This window comes from Sardina pilchardus, chromosome 9 (assembly GCF_963854185.1).
Source record: "Sardina pilchardus chromosome 9, fSarPil1.1, whole genome shotgun sequence".
Classification (NCBI taxonomy): domain Eukaryota; kingdom Metazoa; phylum Chordata; class Actinopteri; order Clupeiformes; family Clupeidae; genus Sardina; species Sardina pilchardus.
Window position 1 is genome coordinate 10649738 of NC_085002.1, and position 14839 is coordinate 10664576.

General features: G+C 43.7%; 3 protein-coding genes across 6 annotated transcripts in view; 1 reads left to right on the top strand and 2 right to left on the bottom strand.

Annotated features, from left to right (window-relative positions):
- Nucleotides 1-811: 811 nt before the first annotated feature.
- Nucleotides 812-6181, bottom strand: trnt1 (tRNA nucleotidyl transferase, CCA-adding, 1). Of its 3 annotated transcripts, none has more exons than XM_062545744.1 (8): nt 6165-6181; nt 5343-5437; nt 4871-5064; nt 4459-4597; nt 3836-3962; nt 3472-3665; nt 2292-2545; nt 812-1578 (listed from the first exon to the last, which is right to left on the bottom strand). In XM_062545744.1, exons 2-8 carry the CDS (start codon nt 5401-5403, stop codon nt 1330-1332), a joined length of 1218 nt encoding a protein of 405 aa, XP_062401728.1. In that variant the 5' UTR covers nt 5404-5437; nt 6165-6181; the 3' UTR covers nt 812-1329. The 3 variants fall into 3 exon arrangements, with proteins under 3 accessions (XP_062401728.1, XP_062401727.1, XP_062401726.1); XM_062545743.1 differs by lacking the exon at nt 6165-6181 and adding an exon at nt 5542-5733; XM_062545742.1 differs by lacking the exon at nt 6165-6181 and having other exon boundaries at nt 5343-5733.
- An 89-nt stretch (nt 6182-6270) lies between these two features.
- Nucleotides 6271-9538, top strand: arl6ip5a (ADP-ribosylation factor-like 6 interacting protein 5a). 2 transcript variants are annotated; one of them, XR_009940256.1, is made up of 4 exons: nt 6271-6519; nt 7915-8132; nt 8400-8768; nt 8813-9538. XR_009940256.1 is itself a non-coding variant. In XM_062545746.1 (3 exons), the coding sequence occupies exons 1-3, from the start codon at nt 6341-6343 to the stop codon at nt 8585-8587; spliced, it is 585 nt and encodes a 194-aa protein (XP_062401730.1). In that variant the 5' UTR covers nt 6271-6340; the 3' UTR covers nt 8588-9538. The 2 variants fall into 2 exon arrangements, 1 of the variants encoding a protein (XP_062401730.1); XM_062545746.1 differs by having other exon boundaries at nt 8400-9538.
- Nucleotides 9539-13211: 3673 nt separating this feature from the next.
- The window catches only part of frmd4ba (FERM domain containing 4Ba), a 40380-nt gene continuing 38752 nt past the window's right edge, over nt 13212-14839 (bottom strand). The window contains exon 23 of the mRNA XM_062545747.1: nt 13212-14712. Within this exon, the coding sequence (XP_062401731.1) occupies nt 14592-14712 (121 nt within the window). The 3' untranslated portion in view covers nt 13212-14591. The remainder of the gene's footprint in view (nt 14713-14839) is intronic.

The following is a 14839-nucleotide window of genomic DNA, read 5'->3' on the forward strand; positions in this document are numbered from 1 at the left end:
ATAAATATCGCCTAACCTAGCTCTCTACAGAAGTCGAAGATGTTCAATGTGATCCACTCTCGAACTGTCTCCTAAAAGACGCCTCTGCCCCTCAGGCTTTATTAGCTAAATGCATTGGTTTCATTTAGGTGATGAAAGGAGAAGGTATGTCCCAGCATGATGTCTCCTACAGTCTGTTCTCCAGTGAGCTTTCTGCACTCAGCCATCCTCCAATTCTGAGTGGCCACCTCTCTGTGCTGCTGATTGAGTCTTCACCTCCATAACCTGCTTAAGAGATTGGAGGAGTGGCAAGGATGACTATAGAAGCAGCACTCCATTAGGCAAAACAATTGCTACCTGTAAGGCCCTCAGAAGGCAAGCATCTTAGAAAGACTGTCAGAAGACTTCCAGCTTGTTAAAAACCCAGGGAGTTATTAATGTACTAAACACACATACAGGCCTGACGAAGATCTGTTGATCGAAACGTTGCCTTTTAAATAATAAAAAAACTATTTTTTGGAGCTATTGCAGTGTGCAGACCATCACTTCCACTTTGACACGTTTTTTGTCTGGCACCTGCTTAAGAAAATCTGTGGATGTGCGCACCCGTCTCTCTAAACACACACACACACACACACACACACACACACACACAACAATTAGTTTTCCATCACAATCCATGTTCGTTATAAAAGACAATGAGAAAAGAGAGTTTCACGTCAACGAAAATTGACTTGACATTCTTGAACGTTTTCAAGTACCGGTATGTCAATTTAATGATTTTCCTTTGTACAAAAAAATATCTATAAGGCCCCTAACAAACTGTGAAACATGAGAGTGAAACTTATTTATTGGGAGAGAAGAGTACAGGAAGTTAAGGTAACAGAACCCCTGCAATGCATCGTTGCCATATGGCACATTGCCATGCCTGTCACTGCTCTGTACTTCATCAATAAGTTATCACTCCAGAACACAAAACGATGCAGTCTTTATGTGATCCATGAGGGAAGCATTTCTGCTACAATAGCCACCGTCTTGCCAGTGCCCATGGCCTTTCAAAATACAATAGAACTCAAATTATCCATGCAAATTGCAAATACCACAGCTGCAGCTTGTTATTACTCATAGTCATCCTCCACACTGTTGTTGACGAGAGCACGTGTTCGAAATCACAACAACTCCAAGGTCTCTATTTGTTTGAAATTGTGGCTTCACAGTCGTAGGTATTCATCAGGACTGTCATTATCAACAAACAACACCGTCGCTGTTCAGGAAGCTCGCCTTCAGGAAGTTTCACCTCCTGAGATGAGCCGGGTCCTCAGCTCGTCCCCCTACCCCACCAGTTGGCCGTCAGGACTGATGGACTGTACTGAGGAGCTCCTCTTTGTCCATCTGGTAGCGGCTCTTCTTCCACGTGTCGCGCAGGCCCTGCAGGATGGTGCCGATCTCCTTGCCCGACGTAATGCCCATCTTCCTCAGGTCGTGCCCGCTGACGGGAAAACGAGGGATGGACCAGCTGGTCATCTCGGCTAGAAGCTTCTCCTCGCCTTGGTATTTGAGCAGCTCACACACTTTACTCTGAACATCCACCTCCCGGCTCTGCAGACACACACACAGATATCAACAAAATAGAAAAAGAGTGTTAAATAAAAATGCAACTATTTTTTTAAACTAAACTTTTAGTTTGAAACTATTTTTTTTTTTAAACACACACATCATATTTCTCTCCACACAGAGTATATACATCTAAAGGCACAACTTTATCACAACAACCATAGACTGCATAACAGTCTATGACAACAACAGTCCTAAATCAATACATGCAACAGGTTTACACTAAGAGCACTGGGGGACTCACTTCTACTACTATGGGGAATTTTACAGGAACAAGAATCTTTCGGAGGAAATCCATTTGTTTGGTTCTCAATGAGTAAACTGTACTGATATATTCTGCAAAACAGTGCATGTGTACAAAATAGTTCACCTATGAACTATAAAGTTGTCTGGCAGCAAACTATATGACAATGTGGTTTACTTTCCATAAATGTCCAGAGGATGCAAAACTAGACCAAATATTATTTACCCTAAGCCTAGGTATCAGTGCTTGCCATGGTATTAATATTATTTACCCTGAGGGTAGGTATCAGTGCTTACCATGGGCCCCATACATCCAAACAATGCTTCCTATTTACTTTGACAGGAAGTCAGAGCTGAATCAAAATGTTCAACAACTTCAAGCAAAACTTTGCCAGACACTGTTTCTGCTTACTGGAATGAGGAAACACTTGTAAACAAACACTGGTTCTGCTTACGTCAATGATGAAATCTGTGTATGGCCTGAGATGGTCATCATCATCTTGACCCTTGACAAGGTCCCGTCTGTGTTTGACCAGGAAGAGGCCCAGGGTTTTCTCCTCTTTGGAGATGCGGAGCCGTAGGTCCAGCTTGTCCACTTCATCCATGCTGCGGAACAGGGCTGACAGAATGGTCATGGGCTTTGGAGACAGGCTCTGGGCACGGCTCCACACCTGTTTCATCTCCTCAACATTGCCCTCTGGTGGCAAACCTAGAGAAGGCAAATAAAAGAATATTCAGAATGTCTGGGATTCCAAAGTGAGTAGGATCACAGTGATTAAATGTTCCGCAGCCTAATCATTTGAAAATATGTTATTTATTCTACAACCAAGCAGCACTGAACAACATGAAAAAGATGGTGCAATAGTCATATGTTATTTGTTTAAGAAAGGAAACTTTAATTTGTCAGATGTGATTCTGATAGCACGATCAATCTACGTAGGGCTTTTAATAGCATTTAATTGGTGGGGTCTAGGTGGCATTTTTGAATCATTAAAGGGCCATGCCAAATGTCAGGGAAATCAGTTTATTTGCTGTCTACCCCAGAGTTGGATAAGAAGGTACAAACCCTTTTCTCCCATGTCTGTGGTGCAATAACCCCACCTGGGACTAGAAGCCTGGATCAGCATAATTCACTGAAAGTGGGTTACTGGAGTTAGCATATGGCTCCCTTTTAGCTTTAACGGGTGTGGCTACTCATATCTAGTGAATTATGCTAAGCTAGACTAACTAGGCTAATGAAACATAAATATGTGCTCTCCTCGTTTTAACAGAGGTGATAAGTGTGTAAAGCACTATCGACCTAAATTGCTTGGATGGATTCCAGTGGAATTCTATATGGATTATATTCTATATACCCTTTCAACTGCATAAACAAACAGTGTTCCTAAGGTATTTCCAGTGGCACAGAAATGGTAACTTGGGGACAAAACACAAACAAACAACAACAACCACAAAAAAAAAAACAAGTATCTGCATTGGTTTTGAACATTTCAACCGGAAATCTTCTGGTAACAGATTGAAACGGTCGGTGTATACAATATTTAAGTAGTGTCAGGGCGATGCAAAATGCTTCAAGAACACTTCTGGCCTTAACTGGCAATTATGGCTACAGTTATGACTTAGCCTCAGCCTTACCCATGTACTGTACCAGGTCCAGCTCATAGAGGAGCTCTAGTAAATGAGCAGCGTGGTTTCCTGTCACCATCTTCTTCAACTCCACCCAGATGCGCTCCCCGGATATAGACGCCAGTCCACGGGCATTCTCCCTGATGGCCTCCAGGGTTTTGGGATCATGCTCTCCTGGTTCATTTGCCACCCTGCCATAGAACCTAAACATCACAGTCACACGGAGATGGAAGATGAAGAAAGAGAGAGAAATACAGACAAACATATGTTTATATAGATATTCAGTTGATGAATGCCTCAAAAGGGCTTCTGAACATATATTTGTGATATCATATCATAGGTGCAACAACACAGATGTTAAAAATTGATATACCTGAAATATCGTAAAATACGCAAGTAGTCCTCCTGTATCCTGAGGCAGGCACTGCCAACAAACCGTACTTTTCTGTTCTGGAGGTCTTCATACCCATTGAAGAAGTCATACAGAGTTCCATCCAGTCCTAACCAAAAGGACAATCACAAAATTGTTATTATGCCTCTGGCAAAACCATGTGTTCAAACCATGGTTGATTTACGATATATGATGCACTATAATAAACTCTCTAGGGATGCACCCATATATCTGCCTTGTTTACTGATATCAGCTAATTTATATGATGTTTACCAACATAGTGGCTGATGGTAGTGGCTGATGTTTATTTGTTATGTTGCATTTCTGCACAAGGTATACGCTGTGCTATGCAGAGAAAGGGACATTCAGAGATGGTGCTACGAAAGCCTGAAAGAAATTATTCAGCTATTCTTTTTGAAGAATATGTTTGTTTCCACTCCACTGCAGGGTATACTTTACAACAGAAATACAGCAAAACAAGCAAATAAAAAAATATCTGTACTGGCCATATTGCTATTTTAAACATCGTTATCAACAAATATTGGTACATCCCTAGTAGTGCTCTCACTCCAACAGAATGAAAGATGAAGAGACTGGCAAGACACCTAAAAACATGGAGTTGATGGTGAGGTCTCTGCGCTCTGCGTCCTTCTCCCAGTCGGTGGTGAACTCCACCTCTGCATGCCGTCCATCCGTCTGCACATCCACACGCAGGGTGGTCACCTCAAAGTTCTCATTGTGAAGCTGAACAAAAGCACAATTCAAATAGTTAATGAACACACACACACACACACACACACACACACACACACACACACACACACACACACACACACACACACACACACACACACACACACACACACACACACACACACACACACACACACACACACACACACACACACACACACACACACACACACACACACACACACACACACACACACACACACACTTTCCACTCCCTTCAGTAGCCTGTATTTTGTCGAACAAAGCCTGAAGCTTGCAACGTACCCGAGCTGTGATGGTTCCATGCTTCTCGCCTTTGTTATTGATCAGGCGTACTCCTGCAGCTTGGAACATTCTCTTCATCTCTTCAGGGGTTGCAGTGGTGGCAAAGTCCACATCCTCTGGTCGCTTCCCAGACAAAAGATCTCGTACTGCTCCTCCAGCAATCCTCAGCTCATACTGGTTCTTTTCAAACAGGCCTGGAAGAGCAAAAGTATATCACTTGTTATTGCAGCTAGTGTTGTAAGTTGTGTTGTAATGATTGCTATACACCAAAGGTGTTATGAATCAGCCTACAAATGCATGACTTCTTCAGTAAACAAAACGTCAAAACCATGAACCATCTATTATAATAGCCAATACACACAAAGCACACAGTAACGTTACTGTCAGTTACTCAAACAGCAATACAAACAGCCTACCACTTCAAATGCCAACAGGCATCCCTCAACAGAGACACAGAGAGAGAGAGATTCACCTGCAATGCCATTCAGTCCATCTGTAAATAATGACTGGAAATCCTTCGTTTTCAGCTGCATGGTGAATAAATGTCTTCGAGTCCAAACAAGTGCTCTGCCAACAGTGGGATTCAGAAATATTCGTCCCCACATCTGATAACTCAAGTAAACAGTAAAAGCAAGTAACCTTGCTGTATTTTATGAACGAGCTAGTCTCACCATCAACATGCCCGAGTTGTCTGCCAATGCGAAATTATGAGAGTTCAGAGTTACACAATCGTCACGCTAGTGGTAGGTCTAATAGTATGAATTCACTTAGTCTTCAGTACATTGTGTATGTTATTCAATACAACTAGCTAACCTGTCACACATGCATGTAGCACTCATGAGAGCAGAGGAACCAGAGCGCACGACAGTCTCATTATGATGACGTCACGGGCGCGCCTGAGCCTGTTTGGCCAAAACCTCAGTGATGAGAGTACATAAAATTATAATTAAAAAAAAAGACTGAACTTTAAATTATTACTATCATGGACGTATCGCAACTTTTGGATAAAGGAGTTTACACATATATATATATTTTAATTTAATGTTGCAGCATGTGTCTTGAAAACAATTTTGAAACTTCTGTGCCTAGCTACTACTAAACGCAATAAACATACATGAAGGTTTTTTTGTGTCTACTAATAACTTCACCTCCATCACTAAACTTTAGTAACATTTTGCGGCTAGCCTACCGACATAATCCATTTAACAAAAGAAAAGTCACGCGTTGACTATTCTTCTAATATCAGCAGGAGCTTGTTATTTATTAACCCAGACTCTAGCCAAAGATAGCCTACCCTGTCAGTGACTGACTGTCAAACTGTCAGATGCTCTCAAAAGCAAAACATCGAAAGGAAGCTGCGGTTTATGATGCTAACTGGTTTTCGCGACCTATTCATAAATCATCGCGAGAATATCGGCCGAGAACTGTAGTTGAAGTCACAACAAGCGGACATCTACAGTAGCCAGCCAAATGGCTAAACTTGAGATAGCACCGCTCAGACCCTGGGATGACTTTTTCCCTGGGTCTGAAAGGTTCGCCAAACCCGATCTGCGCGACCTGGCGAAATGGAACAACCGAGTTGTTAGCAATCTTCTGTACTATCAAACAAATTATTTGGCTATGACAATCGTTGTCTTCCTGCTTGTGGGGTAAGCTGCTTTGCAGTGATGAACTTTCCAGACAAAAGTCGTATCTGTCTCGCATAAGTTAATATAGCCAAATCTACAACTGTGTTTTCGCCTACAGTTTTTTTTGTTAAAATTTCAGGAGGGTTGACCTGCTTTTAGAAATGTAATGTGACGTAAAAACTGTGCAGATCATAGACATATGGTGCAGATGACCAAGTGATTCTAATCTTAGTCATGCACTCCATCTCGAAAATGTAGAATCACAGGTCAAGATTTGTAGTAGCCTAGCAAGGCCTACTGGATTGTACTGTACTCCGAGTTATGATTTGTGAGCAGTGTTTCTGTGCTTTGAGAGGATTTGTATGTTGCGACAATCCTGAACTAACTGAAACTAATCACAATGTCTATTGTGTAACATTGTTACTTGCTGCTGGTGAGCTGTTTGCCTTGGATTGCAACATCTATCCACATAGGAATCATCTGTTCTCCAGACCATGTCAAAGAAAGAGTGAAGAAATGTTGGACTAGATATTTTTAGTCTGGTTCTAACTGGGCAATCTATGTACATTTCTATTCTGAAGGCTTACACTTTTTTTTAGCATTACATCCAGATATAACCTATGGCAAACAAAATGACATATCCATTTATCCATATGGAAAACCAACATCCAAGCACATCTGAGGATTAGTTGTAGCCTACTGAGGAAGCCCACGCAGTGGATATGCAGAGACCATATTTCTAAATATAGTCAGTCAGCGTCTGACTATTTCACCATGATGACACATGGTTGCTGGGGGCTGCAGCGCTCCATAATCCCAAACATCAGCAGCTGATGAGGGATGAAGAGGTTGGTTGGGAACTTCCCAGATGAGCCAGCTGCTCATTACGTGCTGCTTCACCAGTCTGCTCAGTTCAGAAAACACAGAGTCAGCCAGGAAGGTCTCCTCTGTGTGTCTCAGAGTCCAGTGATCATATAGGGTAGATCCCCCTCATTATTATAAGATTCAGTGAGTTGTCGTTACTCTTGACTTAATGCAAATTGTAGGTGAAATGGGTTAGAAAAAAGACAAAGAAAAGCAATTGTAAAACAGTAGTTAATTATTGGAAGTTTATTATCTCTGTCATTTTTGTATGGCTTATTCTTTTTCGTTAATTTTGTGACATCCTTTAACAGCTAATCATTGAGCAAACTTACACAACTGACCAATGTTTGAATGCAAGTGGGAAAGAAGTTAAAAGGTTAGCCACAAGGGGGCGCTATTGACAAAGGATTTAGGATCACGCATCCAAAACAGGATCATGGTTTCCATTAGGTTTCCAGTATTGTGTTGTTCAAGTTCATCATTCTGAACAGTCCTCCATCCAAGTGGCTCCTCTCTCATCTCAATGTGTTATTTATTGTGTGATATTTATAGACTAACAAATCCCTTTGGCATGATGCTGGGCGGCATCGTGGTCACCATGGTCTTCATGGGCTCGGTGTGGGCTGCGGAGAACAAGGCCATGATCAAGAGCTTCAAAAGGCAGAACCCCACCCTGTTTGTCTTTGTGGTGATGCTCGCCAGCTATTTCCTCATGTCTCTCTTCGGAGGAGTCATGGTATTCATCTTTGGAATCTCCTTCCCCCTTCTGTGTAAGTCTGCTACGCATGGGAAGTTTTCAACAGATATCATTTGAATCTAACATCCTGTTCAGTGTCACACTAGGTATCATGAGATAGAGAGATTTCTCAAGAGAGATTTTCTTGTATGCTTGCTTATTTATTGTGCATTGAAGTAGATCACAGGGTTCTGTTCAGATGTGTGCGGTAGGCTGTGTACTGTAAGTTCAGACGTAGGATACGTGTCAAGATAATACACACATTTTTATGCTTTGTCTTTTTGTCTTTTTTGAACCGCAGTGATGTTCGCCCATTCTTCTCTGCGCCTGCGTAACATGAAGAATAAGCTGGAGAATAGGATGGAGGGGGCGGGGCTAAAGAAGTCACCAATGGGGATCATACTGGAAGCACTGGGACAACAGGAAGAGAGCATCAACAAGATTCAGGACTTCCTGGAGAACGAGATGATGAAGAAACTGAAAGAGTGAAAACCAACACACACACACACACACACACACACACACACACACACACATACATAACTGTGAATGGCATCTGAAGAAGTCCATCTGTTTCATACTCACTGTACACACATACTGTACACACACACACACACACACACACACACACACACACACACACAAATTGATTCCAAATTTAATTTAGTAGGTTCTGTTAACCTACAAAATGTATTCCATTTTGTAGGTTAGTAGAACAGAATGGTCCTAGGGAACTGAACTCTACTCCAAGTAGAGTATATGATATGACTTTTTTGAGTACAGTTCTCTGAATGTGAGGGATTGCATTGTTTGTAAATCCAACCAAGTTTACATGCAGGAGTCACCAAACTGCTAGCTGTCCAGCAGTCCTCAAGAAGTAATGCTTCACTCTCTCCCCCTGTCAGAAAGACGTTCTCAGAGCTAAACGCACACACTCCCTTTGTGGTTGAGCTACAGTATCATGACATGCAAAGTGTATTATCTCCCTCCAAGATGTTGAATTTACTGCTTCCATGGTTTCATGTGCAATCGGGACATAACAATGACATTTATTGCAGTATTGAAAAAAGTGGTTCTCAATATTCTAAGAAGCCATGTATGGAGGATGAGTTGTCCGTTGCTTCTTGCAAAAGGAATGCAGGTCTATAGTTGATTTTTTTCTGCTTCATACAGTTTGTTAATTTAACTTAACTGCATGCACTGGTGTGTTTTGTGTTTTAATGTGTTAGATCAAGAATAATAATATAAATACTTACAAAATGGATGAATTAAGTTGCAGAGGCAACTGGGCATTGAAAAGACATTATTTGAATGTTTTTGTTTAATCAATGATTCCAAAGATTGTGTGAGTGACTACTGTGTGTTAAATAATGATCAACAAACAACTCAAAAAAACTTATATGCAATCTTTTCAAATAAAGAGCCAAAGTCCTCTGTGAACTGAATCAAAGTGGGATTTATTTGTAATACTTAACAAATGGTGAATGGCGAATGCCTTGTATTCACACTGCTTGCCACCCTCTCATCAGTATCCGGCCTCTCAAATGTGTTTTTTATCTTGACGGCACCTCTGTGGTGATTGATAGCTCTCCTTTGCCCCAGCTCCCAGCCCAGGCTTAATCAATGGGCTGGAGTAGATTATAGAGCTGAGCTAGAGGGAGATTTATCTGCTGTTTCTCACAGGGAATCTCCTCATAGGATCACTGAGTCAGCGCTTTCAACACTCACATGCGCTCATTTAAAATGGCTACCAAAAGTCATTGGAATCTATGTGGTTTGTGTGTCTGTGTGTTTGTTTGTGTGTGTGTGCGTGGCGTCAACTGAGGTGTGTAATGAGAATCAGGACTTCTGGTCTGTTTAGTTTGTGTGAGCACACTGAGGCCAGAGGCTGGGTTCTCTTTAGAAGCCCTGGATTTGAAAGGTTACCCTCGCTCGGTCTGTTTGTGCTGTTGCCTGGGGTGACATGAGAAGGGGGGTGGGAGGGGGGTGGAGGGGTGGAGGGGTCTGCACTGAGCCAACTCAGGTGCAGCACAACGCCCTCTCCTCTCTGGGTCTCGTGTTTGTCTTTTAACGCAGTCGTGTTAAAACCTGATTTATGATCAGCCTGCCACTGTACTTTTCCCTCCAGGGTCTCCACCTCTGCAGACTCTCTGGTGTTGTGCAATGGCGAGGAAGTGTGTACACACACACACACACACACAAGTTCCCTCCCTCCCGCCATCACCATCGCTGCTGCCGTGCCGGCTCTATCAACTCCGCTTGGCCAAGGGTCAAGTCTCTGGTCACACCCGGGGAGGCCCCTGGTGCCCACTCCCCACGCAGCTGTTAGATGGACATCTTAAACAGGCCACTGTCTCAAACCTCCAGGTCTCTCCACAACAGACGTTTCTTCAGAGCTTTGCCTTTAGAACACGCGTGGGTGTAGTAACACTTAAAAGAGTTTGTGATCTATTCGAACAAAGCGTTTTGAAGCTCTTCTTGTAGCCTGCATACAGACTTTCGCTGAACATATGGCTGTAAGAGGTCTTTGGGTTTAGACTTTATCTCCTTGGCAAAGGGATAATAGAAAAGTTAATGGTGTGTAGCGGTTTGAGTGGCTACAAAAATGTTCACAGCGTCTGTTTGCAGGCACTAACAGGTACTTTACTCTGTTTTGAAGTTACATTATTAATTAGAAAAATAAACGCCAGTCTTGACAGCTACAGCACAAGTTCAAGCATGTGCTTTGCCAGTTCAGGCACAAGTTCTGGCAGTTTGCTCTGTCTATACATACTATGCCTCTTATTTGAGATATTTAAGGGAAACATCTGTCTCTAGTTTGGCGTTTTGCAATAGCCAATTAGCCGTAAAGAGTAGTTTGAAAACAAAATAGTCAGTATTGGTGCATCCATCCATACTTACACAATGTGCCTGTGACCATCATGACCAGTTACAGCGCAGTCTGGTTTCCCTCAGAGGCTTCGAGGTTGGCCTCAGTGTCATTATCAGTATCCCTGGATAGACTCAGACTTATTATGGAGTTATTATCGAGGCCCACATTGTCATTATCCAGCTTCAGAAGAACCTGCCCGTCATGAGACCTCTATTCACGGAGCTGAACTACTTTTCCCCCGGAGCTAGCCTCCTAGCCCCTCCTCCTCCCTCTCGTCCCATAAAGGTTAAACATGACCTCATCCTTTTCTGCCCTTCAAGTGCAGGTGAGCCAGTCCCTGATAAGACGTTTCCCCACCTCCTGGTGTTAACAGTGCCCAGTGCAGTGGAGTGTGGTGATTGCGCCGGTGTTGAAACCCCCATATTACCCAGGGATGGATTACCGCTTTGACCTGAGTGTGATGGGCTAGCTTTACTGCGCACACCCCCCCCCCCCCCCCCACACACACACACACACACACACGCACGCACGCACGCACGCACGCACGCACGCACTGCACTCGATATTAAAGGTGGAGGGCTGCGGTGAGAGGGGAGGAGTGGAGGAAGGAGGAGGAGGTAAGGAGCGGGCCGGAGGAAGGGAGACAAAGCTCATTGTCTTTTATGTGAGTGGGGCAGTGTGTGGGTAATGGGGCTTTGCACAGCTGGTGTTTGCAGCAGCAGCAGCGTGTGGTGTTTAAGGGGGCCAGGAAGAGAGAGAGAGAGAGGGAGAGAGACGGAGAGGGACAGCTGCAGCCGTCCAGCTAGTCAGTCAGGCCGCCAAACATCTCCCCCATACTCAGGGAGACCTGGAAGACCCAGAGCAACCTCCCCCCCCACCCTCTTTGGGGTCAGAGGTCACTTGAGCTGCAGTGCCTTCACTCAGAGGAGCCCTCAGCCCAGCCCTGCCCTGCCCTGCTCCTCCCCTGCTCCTCCTGGCCCTCTGCCTCCAGGGGAGGGCGGTGACTGACAACAGGAGAGGAGGGGAAATGAAAAGGAGCAGAGCCGGAGCCATGAGTGTTTGCCTAAGACAAGGACCGTGGCCCCGGGAGCTTCATCAGTGACATTTGGGATAAACAAAATAAAAGCGCACATGACTGACTGACAGAGACCATTTGAGTAGGGTAGACAGTGATGCATTCACTCGTGCATGCATGCACACACACACATACACACACATACACACACACACACACGCATACATGCACACCCCTTGTTCAAACACAGAAGAAACAGACTAATCCTTGGCGTCCTCTTTGTTTATTTGGAGAGGAGACGAGACAGGCGCTAGCTAGAGAGGGTGGATCCCTCTCAATCAGATGCTTACTGGTTATTCTAGTTTTTTTGTAGGGCACACTCAAAGACGACGGAAAAAAAAACCTGTTCAACCACACAGCACCATGTGTCTGAGCCTGTGTGTGTGGGGCGCAGACTCATTCTTCCAGCCAGTGTAAAGTGTTTACTGCTCTGCTTCTGGGTAAGCACACTCGATAGCCAGTCGAGACTGTTGTTAGGCACACATCCCAGTCAGGAGTTAAGCCTACACTGGCACTTATAACTCAAACAAAGTCATTATTATCATCTTCTCCAGGCATGACTATGTGCAGCTTTCCATGGAGCCTTTACTGACAGTGGCGCTGGGCCTATGGGAAAGCAGACTCGCAGGTTTCTCACAAGCCTGAGCTTTTATCCAAAGTAAGGCCACTCTAGCTTTTCCTAAACACCACCACATGTTTGTGATCACCGATGAGATCCTTCCAGTGTTATTGCTGAAAACAATCACCTCGTCAGGATATTAATTTTTGGAAAGGGGAAAGAAAAGGCAGCTATTTGCAACGTGCTTCCTTTGAGGCAAAAAAAGCCCATTAAGTAATTACAATGGCTCAGTGGACATTCAGTCAGCTGCTTAATTAAATGGCTTTAATGGAAATCTGGAGTTGAGCATAAGTCACTACCAGGATTCTCGGAGTATACATCCCTAAAGTTTGGGATTAGAGCCATGATCACCGCATCAGACGGAGTATAAAACAATCCCCCTTTGGAGCGTGCTCTCTGGCCCTGTATTCATTATGCACCATTAGAGTGGAGCTTTTACAGTACTTTAGTCAACGGTAAGCCCGTATTATGGGAAAAACCCTCTGCTAATATTGTAAGTGCAAACAAACGTATGGTTAGCTACTTTTAAATAGAGGCAACGCGGATACATTTTCTTAGTAAGTTTTGTTTTTTTAATTCAAATACGTCTCAAATGATACAAATTACTAAGAACCAGCTTAACAAATTTGATAACTATATATTACATGCTTCTTAAAACATAAAAAAAACCTCTAAAAAGATAGACAAAAAAGTAGTAAATTCTTTTTACACTATCAACATATACATACATAGTTCTCCTAGTAGGCAGGAGGGAGAAGAGCACGACACCATGGATTCCAGCATGGGATGCAGTAGGCGTTCTCAGAGCGTTTGAGATTCTGCAGTACTATAGGTCATATCACCATCACAAGAAAATGTGATCGTCCAGATGGTACTAAATAAGAGGATGGTTAAGTCACCCATGCAAACCGGCTCCTTGATTCATACTTAAAGGTTGGACTCTGTGGGATTTGGCAACTCTTAGTTTTTACAAAACACTGAAAAATAGGAGTATGAATACCAATGTCAATAGTCGGCTGATGCCGATTCTAAAAGGGTCCTTAGTAATTCCAGTATAGAGAGTGGTCTCTGTCCGGCAGTTGACTGGGCAAGACTGAGCGCCACTGTGAACGTTGTGCTCATGTAGTTGCATGAGGCCGTGTGCTCAGGCGCCAAGCGAGTTATTTCCTCCAAAACAGAAAGGAATGAGATGATCTATGTGTTCAGTAGCTCGGGACATCCAGGGTATAAGCGCACAATCTTGTACCATCTGATCCATTCTGTTCTTCAGATGGAGAAGACTGCAAAGACAGGGCAGCAGCTCCACTTGGAAAGCTAAAGTCCAGTAGCGTTAAATCCTTCATGTATGACATTAACTGGTACGATGACTTTAGAAATCCTTCCCTAACTTAATGTGGACTGCTCTAGGGCTTTCTGTGTAGGAAGGCTGTAAGTCATCATCCTGCTAATAACATCCCACAGACAGAGAGCCCAGGGGTCACAGCAGTCTTGTGCAAGTGCAAAAAAGTCCACACACACACACACACACACACACACACACACACACACACACGCACACAAACACACGCGCACACACAAACACACGCACGCACACAGTATGCAAGTGCCATCATTCATCACGCAAACACCACCTTTAAGAAAATGGACAGTTCAACCTGGAACACACTCACACACAAACACACATCGCACCATGGCAAGTTCAGCTTGACTCATTTTTCCTTGTTGGGCCTGCATCTCGCAAAAAGAAAAAAACTAGTTGATCGCACATAGCTTCATAGCTTCAGGCTCTTGTCTGGTTACATTCCTTTAAGGTTGTTGCTTTTTGAATCTTTGGGAGCCCTTTGCCCGTAGAAAGACAGTTCATTCTGAAGGCACGTGGAAAAATTCCGTGAGTAGGTCTTGCAGTTGAAGTGCCTGGTGAGCTCCCCTACACTATTGTTCCAGGTTTCGAGTCCTCGTGCCAGTACAGCGTGTGATCCTCCGGGTCGAAACTGCTGTTCATTTGGCTGCCTGTGTGTTCGTCCATTTGGTTCAGATCAGTGTAGGACCTGCAACAGAGAGGAGAACATGTGGCTGAGTGAGTGTGCAGAGGCATGCATGTCCAAAGTCAACCTCAGCCAAGCAAAAACACTTCAGCCAAGATGGGAGAACAAAGCGTGGAGTACAACAACAATT